Source organism: Astatotilapia calliptera, chromosome 19 (assembly GCF_900246225.1).
Source record: "Astatotilapia calliptera chromosome 19, fAstCal1.2, whole genome shotgun sequence".
Classification (NCBI taxonomy): domain Eukaryota; kingdom Metazoa; phylum Chordata; class Actinopteri; order Cichliformes; family Cichlidae; genus Astatotilapia; species Astatotilapia calliptera.
The window spans coordinates 4,992,763-5,013,872 of record NC_039320.1 but is presented as its reverse complement, the minus strand read 5'-3'; the positions used below and the strand labels follow the sequence as shown (position 1 = coordinate 5,013,872).

Here is a 21,110-nt window from a genome sequence, read left to right as displayed (position 1 = left end):
TTTCTCTTTCCTTATAACAATATAAGCAGTTAATGCTAATTTGATGTAAATTAGCATTATATTAGTGAGGAGTTAATGCTAAGTAGGCTGCCATTAGCAGCTAAAGGTAATTTGAGGTGAATAAGCACTAGTAGCTAATGCCAATACCCTTTTCTCTTGTGTTATAATGATGTGAAACCGTTAATATTGTTCTCAAACAACAGAATGAGAATGAAATATTGATTCTAACAGGGCCCATAAACAGCATTAGCTTAGCAGCATTAGCTTATCAGAGTCTCCATCATGGTCACACAAATCCTTAGCGGAGCAAAGTGGCCTACTTAGCAATAGCTGCTGTAGAAAGCAAAGGGAAAACAGTATTAGCATTAGCTGCTAAATGTGCACTTGAGAACAAATCTATTGTGAATTCAGCCGTGAATGTAGTGTTTCCAGTAAGCTTCCATTTCCAAATGTTAGCTGCTCCTGTCTGCCTCTTTGTCACACACACAGACTGAAATGATTCACAGCCTTGTTTCATCCTTCTGTCAGTGTCACTGACTGTCACTGTGACTGTGGACATACAGCATGGGAAACACACACATGGCTGATACTTGTATCTAAAGTTACAAAATGTTGTCTCTGTCCAAATATTACCTAACTGTAAGTCTACTTTTAATGAAACTCTCAACATGACTTATCAGTTATCATTAATGTTCCTGCAAACAGACTCCTTGAAGACCCCCTACATAAATATCCATGTACTATCCAGCTAGACTAGTGTGTCTGTCCCTGAAAATATTCCTGCATGTGTGATTGTTCATGTCTCATCTGCAGGAAACAAACAGGAAGTGAGTGAAAGACACAGGAAATGATTCCAGCTCTTCCTCCTATATCAGACATTCTCTCCATACCTGAGAGTGTCCAGTCTCCAGCCTGGATCCTTCAGTCCAGCCGACAGAAGCTTCATTCCTGAGGGACCTGGATGATTGTAGCTCAGGTCCAGCTCTCTCAGATGGGAGGGGTTGGAGGTCAGAGCTGAGGCCAGAGAAGTACAGCCTTCCTCTGTGATCAGACAGCCTGACAGACTGCAGACACACAAAACAACAATCCATCTGTTATCCATCTCTATAGCAGCATAACTAAGTGATGGTTCAGGGTCACCTGATCCAGCTCTAACTATAAGTTTTATCAAAAAGGAAAGTTTGAAGCTGATCGTCAAAGTAGAGAGGGTGTCTGTCTCCTGAACTCAAACTGGGAGCTGCTTCCACACCCAGTCCAACATAGCCAGGCTTTCTTTGCTGCTTTGACAAAACCTCAAATCCCAGTCAGAGATGGTGAGCATCATCACAGTGATGATCATTTCTCTGTTAACCCAGGCTTTCTGCTTCAGGATCTGTGCACGCTCACAGAACAAGGAGACCTTTAAACATCATTTCACTAAATGGATGGACTGAGCTCAGCCTACAGATGAACTGGATAAATAAAGATTTGACCTCAGTGTGCTCAGTGTTCCTGTCTATTCCTAACATATTCCTAACATGATAGCTGCACTTTAGAGCTCTAAAACTGGAACTGACACATATTTAAACTCCACATGTTACTCAGTACATTCAGTTCTGACACTCGCCCACAGTCCAACAAAGGAAACATGGAGATCACATCAGTTTGTCACCAAAGTCTAATTATTCCAGAGGGCAGTGTTGATACAACTAAAGTTATTTTTAAGCAAAGTTGAGTTTTTTATTGTCGCAGTACTTCATGTCTGAAGTATCACTTAAATGCATTACACGCTGTTGATGGCAGCAAACAAACCACCCAAACAAACAGAGGTGGGAGGCTTGGGCAGACTACGTAGGATCAGCTTGTGGGAGGAGTCAGGATAAAACCAAAGAAAGACAAGCTAACAAACACCACAGTGAAGTGAGTAGCTACAAACTGCAGGCCGATTAGTGTTGTTGAAGAAGTCGGTCTGAGGAACGTTCTTAGGATCAACAAATGACGGCATGTATGAGCCTCCCTCAAGACGCACCATCACAAGAAGAACACATGAGCTGTAGAAAAAGGAGAGACTATGAAAGCCACGGCGTTACAACGTGCACCAGCTGTTGGTCTCTCTGGAGACTACTGGGCGTGGCTGGGTAACCATGGTTACTTGGGAGTTACAGTACATGATATTAATGAAGAGTGGGAGCTGCGTTCTATAGCAAACAATTTGTTATGAGGTAATCAGCTGATCTTAGTTTAACCGGAAGCCCTTCACAATAATTGCAATGCCTTTATTTTGTACAACTACCATCAGTTCGTCTGTACTGATGGTAACTTAAAGTCACACTAATGTCGTTTAGTTTCTATAGTTTATGTAGTGGAAGTATACTACAGTACCCTGATCACTGATAGGACAGATTTATGTAGATATACACCTTTGTGTTTAACATTACTGCATTATAGTACTGTGATCTTTGTCCTTATATATGGCTATATTAGCTATACTGATGTACGTACATATAACTGGATATGTAACTTATCTATTCATCTTATTTGTCATGTATTTGTATTGTGTACTTCCTTTTTGTAAGAAACCACACACATGATCACAGCCGCAAGAATCAATCAGTGAAAGAATAAAGTGTCTCAAACCAAACCTTAAGCTCTTTATTCCACATGCTGGGATCATTTGGCCTTCAGTGGTGTTCTGGCTGACACACCGGAGTGAACGGAGTGCTAAAGAGTGAATCGGACACACCAGTGTCATCTCTGATATCTCCACTACATTTAATCGTCCTTCAGCTTGTGGCTGCCGTTAGCTGGTCTGCTAGTTAGCTGATTTGCTATTTAGCCGGTGTGCTAGTTAGCTGGTGTGCTAGTTAGCCGGTTCGCTAGTCAGCTGGTGTGCTGACCAGCGAACCAGTAGGTTACAAGATGAGCTTGTCTGTCTGATGAGCCAGCTCTCTCTGTCTTGGTCATTTTGTCCTTGGGCAAAACCTAACCTACCACTACAACTGTAGCTTACCTCCACCAGTGTGTGAATGTGAGAGTGAATGAATACAGGGAGTGCAGAATTATTAGGCAAATGAGTATTTTGTCCACATCATCCTCTTCATGCATGTTGTCTTACTCCAAGCTGTATAGGCTCGAAAGCCTACTACCAATTAAGCATATTAGGTGATGTGCATCTCTGTAATGAGAAGGGGTGTGGTCTAATGACATCAACACCCTATATCAGGTGTGCATAATTATTAGGTAACGTCCTTTCCTTTGGCAAAATGGGTCAAAAGAAGGACTTGACAGGCTCAGAAAAGTCAAAAACAGTGAGATATCTTGCAGAGGGATGCAGCAGTCTCAAAATTGCAAAGCTTCTGAAGCGTGATCATCGAACAATCAAGCGTTTCATTCAAAATAGTCAACAGGGTCGCAAGAAGCGTGTGGAAAAACCAAGGCACAAAATAACTGCCCATGAACTGAGAAAAGTCAAGCGTGCAGCTGCCAAGATGCCACTTGCCACCAGTTTGGCCATATTTCGGAGCTGCAACATCACTGGAGTGCCCAAAAGCACAAGGTGTGCAATACTCAGAGACATGGCCAAGGTAAGAAAGGCTGAAAGACGACCACCACTGAACAAGACACACAAGCTGAAACGTCAAGACTGGGCCAAGAAATATCTCAAGACTGGTTTTTCTAAGGTTTTATGGACTGATGAAATGAGAGTGAGTCTTGATGGGCCAGATGGATGGGCCCGTGGCTGGATTGGTAAAGGGCAGAGAGCTCCAGTCCCACTCAGACGCCAGCAAGGTGGAGGTGGAGTACTGGTTTGGGCTGGTATCATCAAAGATGAGCTTGTGGGGCCTTTTCGGGTTGAGGATGGAGTCAAGCTCAACTCCCAGTCCTACTGCCAGTTTCTGGAAGACACCTTCTTCAAGCAGTGGTACAGGAAGAAGTCTGCATCCTTCAAGAAAAACATGATTTTCATGCAGGACAATGCTCCATCACACGCGTCCAAGTACTCCACAGCGTGGCTGGCAAGAAAGGGTATAAAAGAAGAAAAACTAATGACATGGCCTCCTTGTTCACCTGATCTGAACCCCATTGAGAACCTGTGGTCCATCATCAAATGTGAGATTTACAAGGAGGGAAAACAGTACACCTCTCTGAACAGTGTCTGGGAGGCTGTGGTTGCTGCTGCACGCAATGTTGATGGTGAACAGATCAAAACACTGACAGAATCCATGGATGGCAGGCTTTTGAGTGTCCTTGCAAAGAAAGGTGGCTATATTGGTCGCTGATTTGTTTTTGTTTTGTTTTTGAATGTCAGAAATGTATATTTGTGAATGTGGAGATGTTATATTGGTGTCACTGGTAAAAATAAATAAATGAAATGGGTATATATTTGTTTTTTGTTAAGTTGCCTAATAATTCTGCACAGTAATAGTCACCTGCACACACAGATATCCCCCTAAAATAGCTAAAACTAAAAACAAACTAAAAACTACTTCCAAAAACATTCAGCTTTGATATTAATGAGTTTTTTGGGTTCATTGAGAACATGGTTGTTGTTCAATAATAAAATTATTCCTCAAAAATACAACTTGCCTAATAATTCTGCACTCCCTGTAGTGGGATTGTAAAGGGTCTTTGAGGGTCTCGAAAAGCGCTATATAAATGCAATCCATTATTATTATTAAGAGCATCTTTAGGCCTGACTGTGCTCATCCTTCCTCCAACCTCTCCTTACCAAAGATAACAACTACATCAGTATTAGCTCAATAACAATTTCTGCAATTCAATTGTGGACATTCATTTTTAAACCTTGTGTAAAACGATAAAACCTCAAAGTCTGAGCATTATTCTTTGTGCAAACAGCTCTTGCAGGTTCCCCCGGACTTAGGTTATTTTTATTATTTAATTACTTTCCTTTAAGCAGCTGTTCAGGCTACTAAACTCATCCCAGAAATAACAAGTGACACCATTAATAGTAGAGGTGGGAATCACCATACAACTCGCGATACGATATTATCACAATACTTAACGCACGATACGATATTATTGCGATTTTTTAAAATATTTTGCGATATTTAAATTCTGCACATAAAGGTAAACTTTATCAATATTCATTTTATCTAATATCAAAGTCTCACACTCAGTCTTTCTCTCATTTCAGTCAGTTTTATTGTTGACAAACTGAACGGTTTGTATTACAGTCTAGTCCAACTTAACTGAATGCAACCATCTGGTACAATTATAGCTATTCTGAACTATGCAATTTATGAAAACTATGCAGCCCCTTCAGCAACTGAAGAATTTGAAAGTAAATTTAAAAAAAATATAATTTTACATTAAATAAAAAAGTTTCAAACTTAATTAAAATTAAACATGTCTTAAATTAAAATAAGTAAACTGTCATGTTTATTGCTGCCAAAAAAAAAGTTAAACACATTTGGACAGTGAAGGAATGTCAGGATTGTTGCTCAGAAAAAGGATCAACATGCTCTGAAGTCAACATGCTCTGACTCCAGAGCATGTTGACTTCAGAGAAAAAATTGTTTGTAACAAAATATCGATTTCTGCTGTCCCTGTATCGATACATTATTAGCAAACAAAATATCACGATACTACACAGTATCGATTTTTTCCCCCACCCCTAATTAATAGTGGAGCTAACTTTAACAGGTGAAACTGATTTGACCTATAAGGCTACTGCAGTTACTTCTTATCAGGTTTAGTAGGGAAGACATCTGGATGAGGTAGTTAGTAGTATGTAGTTAGTACCGGGCGACTCCCCTCCCCCACATCGGCACCAGAACCCTGTATTATCTACAGGGTAAGAATGCCTGTTTTATCAAACTATGGCCATTACTACTGTGATCATTTGCAGCCCAGTGTGCCGCTCTCTCTGCTGGGATGAACCACTGGAGCTCACCCAGTCATCCCTTTCTTTCTCTCAAGAAGAAGTGAAATAAATATATTTATTATGTTACGAGTCTAATATTCTTTAAATCAAACTGTAATGAATAAATCAAGCAAGAAGATTTGGTGGCTCCACGTGTTGTAGAAGAAAAGATAAACATCTCATTTTGAGAAATCAGCCTTTAAAATTAAGTACTGTGAATAAAAAACAAACAGCGAGCCAATCAGCAGTCGCCAATATCCTCCTAATTTCATTCACAAAGAAATCAAATATATATATTATGGGCCCAAAGGAGCCTAAATCTTTAAATTAGGCAGTGCATGAAGTATTTTTTTAAATAAACAGAGACATGACTATAACAACTTTTAGTAATTCAGAGTCCAATTATCCACTCAAATGTAAATAAAAGTTCACTTGACAGCTGTAAAAGTTACCTGTTTATACAATAATATAAATCACATTTCAAATGATCATCTGTGGAAAAGTTTGAATCCTGACCTGAGAGTTTCCACTGCACACTGTGAACTCTTTAGTCCAGCGGACAGAAGCTTCACTCCTGAATCCTGCAGGTCAGAGTTACTCAGGTCCAGCTCTCTCAGACTGGAGGACTGGGAGCTGAGGACTGAGGACAGAGCTTCACAGCTTCTCTCTGACAGGTTACAGCCACTCAGTCTGAAAAATAAAAGACAATCTATAAAACAAGTACTCATGTAGAGTTTGTTAATACATTTCACAACATTAAATGTTGACTTTCTATTTTTAAAGGAAACATAAACATACTAAGATACAACATCATATGTATGAACTTTAATTAATAATTCTAAAAACTAAATGTTTTCTGATCTGACCTCAGAGTATTCAGTTTACAGTTTAAACGTTGTAGTCCAGCAGACAGAAGCTTCACTCCTGAATCCTGCAGCTTTCTGATACTCAGGTCCAGCTCTGTCAGACTAGAGGACTGTGAGCTGAGAACTGAGGACAGAGCTTCACAGTTTTCCTCTGAGAGTTCACAGATGTTAAGTCTGAAGATAAAAACATGAATAAAGATTGTTGTTAAAGTGTAATCAAGGTGCAATAGCTTATTGTCTTGTGCTGAGCAGGTTAGTAAAACTTCTGTTTAACTTTGAAATGAATAAAAATGCTATGAAACAAGGATAACTGGATAAAGACATAAACAAAAACAAACATCAAACACATAAACAAACAGAACTAAACATAATACAAATTGATCTGACCTCAGAACATTCAGTTTGGCATGTGGACTCTCCACTGCAGCAGACAGAAGCTTTACTGCTGAAGCCTTCAGGCTGTTGGTACTCAGGTCCAGCTCTCTCAGACTACAGGACTGGGAGCTGACCACTGACAACAAATTTTCACAGCCTTCCTCTGAGACGTTACAGCTGCTCAGTCTGAGAGAGAAAGGAAAAAAACAAAAACAAAAAAAAACAAACAATATATGTGATCAAATTAAATTTGTTTATATGTTGAACCCTTTTTTTTTTTAAATTTATTTAAACCTATGAGACTATGAGTGCTACCAGTCCAGTGCACATGATTGGTACCTTGATGGTACCTTGCTCAGGGGTACCACAAGGTAACTATTCGGTGGATTCGACCCCTGACCTTATGATCATGGGGCGACCACTCTGCCTACTGAGCTAATAATTCTGTGTACACTGTCATACAATATTAACTAAAACAATTATTTTAGAAAATTTTAGTAATTCAATAATCATGCTCATTACCTGTGTATTGTGAATAACACTTGATTTTAAACACTAGCTGTATAAAACTCTTCCTGTTAAAGGTGTGTATAAAGGAGATGAGCTGAAATGCAGACTTCATGGAGAATGTTTGCTGTCAGCATATATCAAAGACAAAGCAGAGATCCATCCAGTCTCTTCCACTAAGCCCACAGAGGGACAGACAACCACTCTCACTCACACCTGCATGAAGTTTAGATCACCAGGTAACCTAACTGCATGTCTGTGGACAGTGGGAAGAAACTGTAGAGGACCCAGAGTGAACCCACTGTAATTCTGTGATAACACTGGTTATGGAAGCCTTACAGTTACATATGGTTACTGACAAGAAACACGACCTTAGAGGCAATTTCAGTAATGAAGACCGAGTTTCTCCCTCCATACAGGATGAAAACATGACAGCACAGCAGAGATTTATATTTAAAAAGGGAGGGTGTGCACTGAAAGTGAGATACAAACTTGAACTTAAATTATGAACATCAGAAAAAGATGTAGGTGAAGTCTGGCAGGTGAAGTTTGTGCTTTAGAATAAAACAACCAAACTCCTGGAGTTGGAGACAAATGAACAAGCTGAGGATAATAAACCTGTCAGAGGGGCTGAAGCATCAGAGCTCATGTTCTTATAGGCTGGGTCTGGATTGTCCTTTGATAAGAGTTACAGAACAAAGTGTGTTTTAGAAATGCTGGAGTGAAACATTAAAACTACCATATATTTACCGAGTGACTGATGATCATTTAATTTACTATTTTAAAAAAATGTTACAGTGCTCTTTGAACTCAGCATTTCTGATTTATTTCCCATGATTTTAACAATGAAGCGATGACAACATGTTTACTTACAGAGCTTTATTGGAGGCTTTGACCACTGGCAGCATTCTCAGAAGAGCCTCCTCTGAAGCAGAATATTTCTTAAAGTCAAACTCATCCAGATCTTCTTCTGATGACAGTAACATGAAGGTCAGAGCTGAGCACTGAGCAGGAGACAGTTTACCTGTGGAGAGACTTCCTGAAGTCCTGTATTGTTGGATCTCCTCCACTAGAGAACGATCATTCAGTTCATTCAGACAGTGGATCAGATTGATGCTTTTCTCTGCAGACAGATTCTCACTGAGCTTCTTCTTGATGTACTGGACTGTTTCCTGATTGGTCTGTGAGCTACTTCCTGTTTGTGTCAGCAGACCTCGTAGGAGAGTCTGATTGGTCTGCAGTGAAAGACCCAGGAGGAAGCGGAGGAACAAGTCCAGGTGTCCATTTGGACTCTGTAAGGCCTTGTTCACAGCACTCTGGTAGAAGTGTTTCTCTGCAGATTCTCCTGTTTCAGACTTCTGGGAGGTTGTTTGTTGTTGTTCCAGCAGATTGAGTCCAGAGTTGATGAAGGTCAGATGGACATGAAGAGCAGCCAGAAACTCCTGAACACTCAGATGGATGAAGCAGAACACCTTGTTCTGGTACAGTCCGCTCTCCTCTTTAAAGATCTGTGTGAACACTCCTGAGTACACTGAGGCTGCTCTGATATCGATGCCACACTCTGTCAGGTCTGATTCATAGAAGATCAGGTTTCCTTTCTGCAGCTGATCAAAAGCCAGTTTTCCCAGAGACTCCATCATCTTCCTGCTCTCTGGACTCCAGTGTGGATCTGTCTCAGCTCCTCCATCATACTTGACCTTCTTCACTTTGGCCTGAACCACCAGGAAGTGGATGTACATCTCAGTCAGGGTCTTGGGCAGCTGTCCTCCCTCTCTGGTTTCCAGCACATCCTCCAGAACAGTAGCAGTGATCCAGCAGAAGACTGGGATGTGGCACATGATGTGGAGGCTTCGTGATGTCTTGATGTGGGAGATGATCCTGCTGCCCTGCTCCTCATCTCTGAATCTCTTCCTGAAGTACTCCTCCTTCTGTGGGTCAGTGAACCCTCTGACCTCTGTCACCATGCCAACACAGTCAGGAGGGATCTGATTGGCTGCTGCAGGTCGTGTGGTTATCCAGAGGCGAGCAGAGGGAAGCAGTTTCCCCCTGATGAGGTTTATCAGCAGCACATCCACTGAGGTGGACTTTCTAGGGTCAGTTAGGATTGTAGTTTTGTGGAAGTCCAGAGGAAGTCGACACTCATCCAGACCATCAAAGATGAACACAACCTGGAAGCCTTCAAAGCTGCAGATTCCTGCTTCTTTGGTTTCAGTAAAGAAGTGATGAACAAGTCCCACCAAGCTGAACTTTTCCTCTTTCAGCACATTCAGCTCTCTGAAAGTGAATGGAAATATGAACTGGATGTCCTGGTTGGCTTTGTCTTCAGCCCAGTCCAGGCTGTATTTCTGTGTTAAGACTGTTTTCCCAATGCCAGCCACTCCCTTTGTCAGCACTGTTCTGATTGGTTCATCTCTTCCAGGTGTGTCTTTAAAGATGTCTTCTTGTCTGATGGTTGTTTCTGGTCTGTGTTGTTTCCTGGATGCTGTTTCAATCTGTCTGACCTCATGTTCATCATTGACCTCTGCAGTCCCTCCCTCTGTGATGTAGAGCTCTGTGTAGATCTGATTAAGGAGGGTTGGGTTTCCTGCTTTAGCGATGCCCTCAAACACACACTGGAACTTCTTCTTCAGTGCAGGTTTAAGTTTACGATGACACTTATGAAGAACATCTGAATTAAAAAAGCAGATATTTGTTAAGGTTTTTTGAAAAATGGTCCATTGACTTCCAGCAGGTATTTTTCCACAATAAAAGTAGAGACCATTTTTGGAAACAAATACTATTAAAAAATAAAACCCAGAAGTTTTATGCTGATATAAAATTGACGCAGGAACTGTAATTTTGGAGTGATACATTGAAGAATAGAGTATTGGCTACTTAAAAATTTGTTCAAAAGTAAATAAAAATTTTAAATCTTCTCAAGTCTGTAGACAAAAATAAAGATAAAGTTCATGTTGTAATACATTTTTTAGAAATCTGCATAATCCAGTTCGTCCTCCAACGTTACCTAAAGCTCTGAAACTTTGGCTTCTCTTTTAACTTGATGAACTTAATTAAAAATTGTAATTGTAATTAATTAATTAAAAACATTAAAAGTTAAGTCCAGGGCATAAATATTAGGTATCTGCTGTTAGATCCAGTGAAATAAGTTAGAAATATTAAACCAAAGAGATATTCATTCATTAGAGCTCAGACTTTACTCGTACTGCAGAGCTGAGGCTAGAGACATATCACTTTACTTAATAAAATGTGAATACATTTCTAAAAACTCTGGTTTAAAATTTAAACCATGAAGAGTGAAGGTCTAAATGTATCATAAGGCCTTAAAGCATGTCATGTATGACTATTTCTGAGTCCAAACATGTTAGATGTTTTTCTAGATTTCTTGTCATCTGCAATGAACCATCCTCACATCTCATCTAAAGCTCTGTAACCTCTGTCCTCTGTTTTAACGTTGTTTGCTGTTACATGCGGCGAAGTAAAGTTAGACATTATTAAACCAAACAACCTTTCATTTATTGGAGCTCTGACTTTAGTCATACAGCAGAGCTACTACATGGAAACAACCAGAGCTCTAATTGGTCAGCTCAGATCTGTTTCTGCCTTATTGATGTTTTTAGAGACAAACAAATGAATTCGTACCTTCTGACAAACGCGATGAAGCCTCCTGAGCTGAGGGACTTCCTGTTGGAAGAAAGTGCAGCTTGAATCACCAGTTGGTCTCTTTGATAATGAAAACCTCTATAGTTTCAAAATAATGTATTAATAATATTTGTACTCAAACATACATTGAAAAGAAAAGAAAAATTTAGAAAGTCTCAGTTTAATACATTTCATACAATAAATTGTGACAATGTGGTGTCTGCATATCACACGGAGTGTTTCGTGTTTCTTTTTCCTCTGACTGACCTTTATTCATTCTCCCTAAAATCGACTGGGCTACCTCCATCACACGGTCTGAATACACCTGCACCATCACATCTACTGTTTTCAGTCTGTCTGCGTTCTCCAGCTGGCACTTATAGATTTTGGTGAAGTCACCTCCAGGTTCATGCTGCAGGTAAAAGTGGAAAACCTTCAGCTCCTCTTCTCCCAAATTTCGCAACATTTCCAGGAGCTGCACTGGTGAGGGCTTCTCCATCTTTGATCTGTAAATCATGAGAACGTGACTCAGACAGTGAGTCTCATCACATGTTCTATCTACTTCTTTAGCAGATTACATCTCTACATCTCAATTATTTATAAGAAATTATTTTTTACTGTGATGGGAAAACTATCGCACCTCAAATGATACTGAATCAGTAATGAGTGTCATAAGTGTCACTGTGTTTATTTTGTCAGATGACCAGAGTTCAAAAAAGCAAACATAAAACACAAAAATCTAACTGAAAACTTCACAGTTACTGAAATCTATAAGAAAAAGAATTTATACTCTAGAGATAAGCGATAACTCTTTATTGCACAGTCATATCTAGTTCAATAGTACAACGAAACTGGAAACTGTCCCACGTCGGCACTACGCACAACTAAACACAACACAGTAACTTAAAGTGGATTTTTTTAAGTCCAAGAAAGGTATAAGCAAAAGAATGAGTGCATGTGGACATTGTTGATGTTGCTGTTACCCCCCAAAACGTCCAGGGAGGTAGCCAATCAGGTCAACTGAACCCTGAAGTGCCTTTTTGTGTGCCATGGTGCAGCTGGACAACCATACACATATGCAGCTAAAGTCAACAAAGATCAGCCTGGCATAACACCCCTGTTGTTCCAGGTGACAGATGGTGTTGTGGAGCGTTGTAAAATCTTCAGTTGATCTGTTAGCTCTGTATGCAAACTGGAGCGAGTGAGGGTGGCAGGCAGGACATGATGAGACATCGCACGAAGCACTTCATTATAACAGGGGTTAGAGCAGCTGATCGGTAGTCATTGAGGCTGCTAATGTTGGTGCGCTTTGGCAATGGGACAACGATGGCTGACTGGAGGGATGCAGGACTTGGACAGTGAAGTGTTGAAGATCCTAGTGAAGACCTCAGCCAGCTGGTCTGCTGTAGGTTTTATCCAATGTGTTTTCCCCCCTTGTTGCACATTTAATATGCTGTTCAAATATGTGGTCAGCATGGTTGAAGTCCCCAGCTATAATGTGCACTGCATCAGGATGGGAGTTCTGCTGACTGCTTATTGGCTTGTGCAGCTCCTGCATGTCTACAGTCCTTGTGTTACAGGTGGCCTTCAGATTGAGAGCGTCCTTTGCAAACATCTCCAGTGGCATCAGATAACTTGCGCATTTCACATAAAATTTCACATAAGATTTCATAGTGGCACATAAAGCTCAGCCTGTAAATAAATGTGCAGAGCAATCACTTCACTTGTAAAATAAAACACATATTTCTACTAACAAATTGTTTCTGTATCCCATTTGTACAAAATTAAATAAGAAATTCTTCACAGAATACGTGAACTTTGGGGCTCAACAAGTTAAGGACAGAAACATGGGAAAACTCAACACTCTACAAAAAGTAACATTTATAATAAAATAAAAATATCAGTGGCAATAAAATAAGCACGGGTTACACTCTCCCTCTCTTTCCATCATGCGTGCTGTCCAAATATCAGCTGCTTCTTTCTGCTTCATCTCAGTGTCAGCTGAGAGAATGACAAACTCACTATGTGTCAACATTTGATGGATGATGACACAGAAATGTGAAATGATATTGAACTAAATGTGTCCTAATGATAACGAGAAGCTTTGATGAGTTGTGACTGTCTGAGGTATTACTAGGATGTAGAAACACTGGGGCTCAGCCCAGCCCTGACATCTTTGCTGTTTTCACTTCATAACAGCAGCTGTTTAAAGTTATTAAGTGTATTTGACAGTAAAGTGAACGCCTCCCTCCTCTTTCTTGGGTTTCTGCTGCCTGAGGTACTCACTGAGCACGGTGTCAGTTGGGGCCATCTTCGTGATGTATTCTTGGATGTTCGTTGTCTCATCCTGGACTGTGGTGCTGACACTCACCAGTCCCTGGCCTCCTTCCTTCCGCTTAGCGCACAGCCTCAGGTTGCTGGACTTCAAACCTCCATGCATGGTAAGGAGCCAGCCTCCTTTGGCCAGCCTATTACCCCAGCAGGGTACCTGATCATGGGCAGGGCATAGGTGTTGACAGCCCGGATCTTGTTCTTACCGTTCAGCTGACTCCTCAGGACTTGCCTGATCCTCTGCAGGTACTTGGTAGTTGCAGCTTTCCTAGCAGCCTCCTCATGGTTCCCATTTGCCTGCGGGATCCCCAGGTACTTGTAACTGTCCTCTATGTCTGCAATGTTGCCTTCTGGTAGTTCAATCCCCTCAGTTCTGACTACCTTCCCTCTCTTTGTTACCATCCGACTACACTTCTCCAGTCCGAACGACATTCCAATGTCATTGCTGTATAGCCTGGTAGTGTGGATCAGTGAATCGATGTCTCGTTCACTCTTGGCATACAGCTTGATGTCATCCATGTACAGGAGGTGGCTGACAACTGCTCCGTTCCGTAGTCGGTATCCGTAGCCAGTCTTGTTAATGATCTCACTGAGGGGGTTCAGGCCTATGCAGAACAGCAGTGGGGACAGAGCATCTCCTTGGTAGATCCCGCACTTGATGGTGACTTGTGCTATGGGCTTGAGGTTGGCCTCTAGTGTTGTACGCCACATCCCCATTGAGTTCCTGATGAAGGCTCTTAGGGTCCTGTTGATCTTGTATAGGTCTAGGCATTCCAGGATCCGGGTGTGGGGCATTGAGTCATAGGCCTTCTTGTAATCAATCCAGGAAGTGCACAGGTTGGTCAGTCTGGTACTGCAGTCTCGGCTGACTGCTCGGTCTACCAGTAGCTGGTGTTTTGCGCCTCTGGTATTCTTGCCAATCCCTTTCTGTGTCATGTATTGACCCATGTGCCTGTTCATCTTAGCCTTAGCTTCCATGTGGTGCTGAGGCAGGTTATTGGTCGGTAGTTGGATGGGACAGGTCCCATAAAAAGAAAAAAACGAGAAAAAAAAACGAAAAAAAAAAACAAAAAAAAAACACCCAGCACGCCCCTGCGGGCGGTTTATTCTTCAAGCTCGGGTCCTCTACCAGAGACCTGGGAGCTTGAGGGTCCTGCACAGTATCTTAGCTGTTCCCAGGACTGCGCTCTTCTGGACAGAGATCTCCGATGTTATTCCCGGGATCTGCTGGAGCCACTCGCCTAGCTTGGGAGTCACCGCACCTAGTGCTCCGATTACCACGGGGACCACCGTTACCTTCACCCTCAACATCCTCTCGAGCTCTTCTCTGAGCCCTTGGTATTTCTCCAGCTTCTCGTGTTCCTTCTTCCTGATATTGCTGTCATTCGGAACCGCTACGTCGATCACTACAGCCGTCTTCTTCTGTTTGTCTACCACCACTATGTCCGGTTGGTTAGCCACCACCATTTTGTCCATCTGTATCTGGAAGTCCCACAGGATCTTAGCTCGGTCATTCTCCACCACCCTTGGGGGCATCTCCCATTTTGACCTCGGGACTTCCAGGTTATACTCGGCACAGATGTTCCTGTACACTATGCCGGCCACTTGGTTAAGGCGTTCCATGTATGCCTTGCCTGCTAGCATCTTGCACCCTGCTGTTATGTGCTGGATTGTCTCTGGGGCATCTTTACACAGCCTGCACCTGGGGTCTTGCCTGGTGTGATAGACCCCAGCCTCTATGGATCTTGTACTCAGAGCTTGTTCTTGTGCTGCCATGATTAGTGCCTCTGTGCTGTCTTTCAGTCCAGCTTTGTCCAGCCACTGGTAGGATTTCTGGGTATCAGTCACCTCCTCTATCTGCCGGTGGTACATACCGTGCAGGGGCCTGTCCTTCCATGATGGTTCCTCGTCTCCCTCCTCTTTCTTGGGTTTCTGCTGCCTGAGGTAACTGAGCACGCTGTCAGTTGGGGCCATCTTCCTGATGTATTCGTGGATGTTCATTGTCTCATCCTCTCGGCTGATCATGGGTAGGGCATCATTCATATATATATATATATATATATATATATTTATTTATTAGGGGTGCAACGATACACAGAATTCACAGTTCGGTTCGATACTTTGGTGTCACGGTTCGATATTTTTTCGATACAAAAAAATGTTCATGCCTTTTTAATTTGTCATTTATTAAAATTATAAATATATATTTTAACTGTGCGTGTTTTTTATTTTGACAGTGAATGCGCACCTGCGGACCACTTATGTGCAGCCCTGGTTATTTAGGGGGTTAACCCTAACCCTACGTTCTGATGTTCCAGGCGGCAGCGTTACGGTTGCCATGGTTACAGGGCGACGCTCTCTCTCTCTCTTTCTGCGACTGTGTGTTTCCTGGGTGAGAGAGCGCCTTTTCGTTGTTGTTGTTGTTGTGCTAAGCTAACAGGCAGAATGCTACAAGCATAGCTCTAAAGAATGTAGCATCATGGGCAGTGTAGTCCGTGCTGCTGGGAGAATGGACTGCCATACACGTTATGTGTCTGTGAGCGCGAGGAGGGAGAAAAAGGGGAGTGGAAAGGTACGAGTTGTCATCGAGAAAAAACGGGAGCTGGAAGCATCTAAATATAATAATAACAACCACTGCAGCCAAGAAGAGAGCCTGACGAGCCCAGTTGTAAGTAAGCTATTAAGACTCGACTGTACACCGTATTCGTGTTTTCCTCCGAAAACAATAAGTTCCGTTGGAGCAGCCTTTCAACGCCTCTCTCTGTCTCTCGCAAGAAAAGTTGACCCAGACAACAGAGTAAAGCTATTTTTCGGCTACGAGCCGACAGGGACCCCGCCGTATTAGTCAGAGGTGCCTTTACTACAGTTCGGAGTCGCGGACCTTCAGTAATAGTAATAAATCACACAGCAATAGTACATTCACGTTGTTGTAAAAAGCACGATAATATATTAAGTAATCCAAAGTATTCAGAATACGTTACTGTCATTGAGTAACGTAACGGAATACGTTACAGAATACATTTTGGGGCATTATTCTGTATTCTGTAACGGAATACATTTTAAAAGTAACCTTCCCAACACTGCAGTTCAGCAACAATAATCAGAGCTTTTTCTCTGCCTGTCTTGGTGAGGATCACATGTTCTGACACACAAAATATCTTCTGCTTTAACTCGTCTCTCTTTTTTAGTTTGGTTGTCGTGTTTTTTACTCTTTGTTCCTGTCAGTGTCAAATATGAGAGCAAACTGTTTTATGCAGGAGCCAAACCAACACCAAGCTGACCAAGAGAACCTATAACACCACCAGAATTTATTATCCAGACTTTACTGACAGATTTATGTGCAAGTAAAGCTGTTTTTTTTTTAAATTACGTTCACTGCTTTCAGCCAAGGAAGCATTCGTTCTTGGAAGTTCACCAAACGAGTAAATCCAGTTCAGCAGAGTTCCAGTTTGTAGCACAGCTGATCTCTGTGACGCATCAACAGTAACAACAGTAGGGGTGGGTGATAGAAACGATATACGATAGAAATGATATAAATTTGGCCAACGATAGAGATTTTGACTATACTGCTCTACTGCAAAAGCGCATGTTGATGATGTCATCAAGCTGTGCCTGTTTTGGTCGAAAGCATCGCAGCGGCTACAACCATTATCATCTGCAAATTATGGCGGGCGACAGTCACAGCAAAGAGATAAAGCACTTTTGAAATATGGGGAAAGCCAAAAACTGCGCTTCCACCACTTCTGTAACATTGATTCATTAATGTTGAATTCTCTCACAGCTGCTCTGTTCCCATGTTGTTGCAGTATATTAATAACTCACGTTAACTTTTATCGAGTGGAAAAAAAGTTGGCGTTCATCCTCCAGCTTCACTGTGCTAATGTTATGCTAACATAGCTGTGTCGCTAGCAGTCACGTAGCACAACATTATATACCAGGTAGTCCAACTTCAGTAACCCTGCAAACGCCACTGCTGTTTAGTTTTCTGTCTTCATTTATGTTGGAAGTGATAGCAGAGCTGTTTGAATTTGTTTCAAAAATCTCTGTCAGAACATGGTATGAAATGTTTAGGTGGAAACTAGCAAGCTAACTTCCTGTTAACTTCTAACTCCGTAAAATTTAATAAATTCTGTTTTCATGGATGCCTGGATGTTAAACTTAATTGTTACACCTGGTAAAGCAGCAACGCTGATGATTTAATTAAAGATGAAAGAATTTAGACCATTTTTAACTCTTAGTGTTCGTTTGACTTTGGGACCTGAAGCTGTCGGAGTTTTGGACCCAGATTACTCCGTGAAGCTCCTCCCTACGGCAGCCGTAATGCTCTGACGATCCATCAAGCAGTGCTGCTTACCAAAGTTGTACTAAAACATTTTTAACAGATTTCTGCAGCCAAAATCAGTTCGAGGTCAGTAAGCACAACCAGAATTCATACATAAGGCACACTCTCGATTTTTGAGGAAATTAAAGGATTTTAAGTGTGGAAAATATGTTATACAGAAGAATATATCGTGATATGGATTTGAGGCCATATCGCCCAGCCCTAAACAACAGGTTATTAAACACATCAGTTTGATCTACAGATCAGATCATACATCAGGTTTACTTCATGTAAAATAAACGTCTCACTCTATGAGCTCCATCAGTCTGTGTACCTCCTCATTGTCATTTCTGAGCAGAGTTTACCTGCACACTTCCTCATGTCTGACAGTGTCACAGTGTGTGTGTGTGCCAACATTAACCAGCTTATCATCAGCTGCTTGTGCTTCATGAATAACTCAGACTGACAGAGTGATGAACAGAGCACAGAGGGAGGCTCTGCTCTGGTCCATCAAGCAGGATTCACATAGTAACATGTTTTTCCTTTGAACACTTCATTGTGTTTAACTTGAAACAGATTAAAAAGTGTTCGATTGTGCACTTCACACAGTCCTGAGTCACAGAGGCTTAAATGTGTTTGATTCTGAGAGGCTTTACTCCTGCATCAACATCAAGTATATGTAGGATTTAAACCGCAGTGAAAACATCCTTAAATATTGATGGTGTGTGAGAGAGTCTGTATTTACTTCTGATTATCTCTGTTTGCAGTGACCCTGAACTGAGCTGGAGCAGCTTCATGTTGTTTTGACGTCACTCAGTAAAACCTGAATGTCGGCTTCTGAAGAACAAACTGGTTTCATCTGTTTCCAGTTAAAGGGACGATCATTGTTCCACCAGTGATGTTGGATCCAAAGTTTCATTCAGATCGTTTTAAACTGTTTATCAAAGACAAATGTTTGAGTGCAGAGTTACTGACTGATAACCAGAGTGGATTCAGCCAATCATCAAATCATCTCATTGGTTTTATTTTATGTAAATACAAACGTCTCACTTCCTGATCTGCTCATAAAGTTCCTAAAGACAAACTGTTAAAGGAGGAAACAGAGCAAACTTACAGCTTCTTCACACACCAACAACAAGCTGCACAGCTGCACACTAAACACAGACACACAGGTGATTCCTGGAAGGAGGCGGGGCTTCACCTGAAGCAGGACAAGTGGAGACTTGATAGGAATTTTCCCCGTACAGGGAGGAGGCTGATCTTCAGATGAGTTCCTGTTAAATCTGACGAAACAAAGTTAAAAGTGGACTCAGTCTTGTCTGATTTCACTCTGTTTTTCACTGAGCAGGTTTAAGTTTTATTAATGAAAATCAGCAGAGCTTGGTACTGATGGAAGACCCTCCTCTAATCGCTGTCATTCAGAGTGATCCAACCTGTTTGTGAATGCAGCTCACAGACTCTCCACATTTCCACACGACTTAACAGACTGATGGTGTTTTTCCTTCAAACAAACTTTACTGAGAACACTCAGTGACACTCATGGACGCTCCAACAGAGTGAAGATGGTGATCAGGATGAAGAAGACTTTAGAGAGTTCTCAGAGCTGCTGAGCTTCTCACAGTGGAGACTCAAAGTCAGGACTTTAACCTTTTTAAGCATCTGTATTAAAGCAGATATAATATTAAACAGTGCTGTCATATACAGGCTCACCTCCAGGAATAAACATGCAGACACATAAACTTGTGTTCATGCTGACATTAAATAGGAACATACAAAATGATTTTATCAACTCTTACAGTTCAGATCAGGCAGAGTGGAGCTGTTTATAAAGACCAGTCAAACCTAAGATAAGATCATGAGAGGTGGAAACAAAATCCCCAAATGACTCGTTTGTATTTTAATGTCACAATAACTCGTGTGTTGCTCACCTAAAGTATAGAAAATGAAAAAATCAATTGAGTTTAATGTCATCAAATTAATGTTGCAGTTCATTTTCACTGCAGTGAGATAAAAAGGTTTAGTATCTACGTGTTAGCTGGTGTTTGTTTGCTTACAGCTGTTCAGTTTTTAATGTTTGTCAACATCTACAAAGATTTTAGTTTTCTATTATAATCATGTAAAATACTATTCTCACCGAGAAAAAGCAACGATTGAATGTCACAGCTCAAAGTCTGACTTTTCCTACTAAAATAAAACGTGTGAGTGATACGTGTCAGGCACGCTGTCCACAGGGTTCATACACCTTTTTCAGGGTGAAATTCAAGTACTTTTTAAGCACTTTCAAGGTCCTTTTTCAAGCTTTTTTTGTTCATCTCCCTTAAATAAACAGGCAGCCTGTAAGTATGAAATATTCATATACAAACACACATAAATGTGTGTACTGTCGCAGTGGCTGATTGTGCCCCACAGGCCTCAGTGTGAGCTTGAAGACATTTATAATCTTTAAGTAGTTTGATGTGTCGGTGCTGATGATAAACAGTTTGAATGAAACTTTGGTAGCACAGAAACAAGAGGCTATTCTTTGTGACCATATGGATCGGTCACATTACCGTTATTTCACCCAAAGGCACCAAGTTAATACTCAAAGAAGCTGCAGCTGTACACACGAATATAAACAGTACTTGGTGACAACTTTGCTTTTAGCCTCTAACCCTCTGGGGTCCAGGCTGTAATTGGCCGTTTCTGACTACTTTTGATTTGTTCTCTAGATTTCACCTTTAAAACTGTTATTTTCTCATTTTGACAAACTGTAAATATGTAAATATTGTGCTTAAAACATGAGTAGAAAGTGATATTTTTGACTGTAAAAACCAGAAGCATGTTTAACAAATCATTTTCGTAACTTGAAATGCAAATAGAAATTGTGCATTTTTAAAAAATATGCACAAGTTTTGCAAACAACAAAGTTATTTGGTACTGTTGAGCTAAAAATGTAGCCGAGGCTCAGACGTTTTTCATATAACCATTTCAAACTATGTACAGAACAATCAGCTGTTCTGCATCAAAGAAGAAGACACACGAATGATTTATGCAACTCCAAAAAATAGTTTGTGTCACTGTGACACAGAGGAGAACAGCACAGGGATAAACCTGCAGGTCTGACAGCAGCTGTGTCAGCGCTTACACTGCAACCTGCCTTTGGTGGCTTTAAGGCAGCAACTGTGGCGTTCACTAGTAGAACTGACACACAAAACAACAACTACACACT

At 41.2% G+C, this 21,110-nt stretch overlaps 1 protein-coding gene across 1 annotated transcript in view; it reads right to left on the bottom strand.

Annotated features, from left to right (window-relative positions):
- Positions 1–11,748, bottom strand: part of LOC113011577 (NACHT, LRR and PYD domains-containing protein 12-like) — a 382,413-nt gene extending 370,665 nt beyond the window's left edge. The window contains exons 1-3 of the mRNA XM_026151123.1: positions 11,518–11,748; positions 11,251–11,292; positions 9,097–10,279 (exon numbers count right to left, since the gene is read on the bottom strand). Coding sequence (XP_026006908.1) covers positions 9,097–10,279; positions 11,251–11,292; positions 11,518–11,716 — 1,424 coding nt within the window. The 5' untranslated portion in view covers positions 11,717–11,748. The remainder of the gene's footprint in view (positions 1–9,096; positions 10,280–11,250; positions 11,293–11,517) is intronic.
- Positions 11,749–21,110: the final 9,362 nt, after the last annotated feature.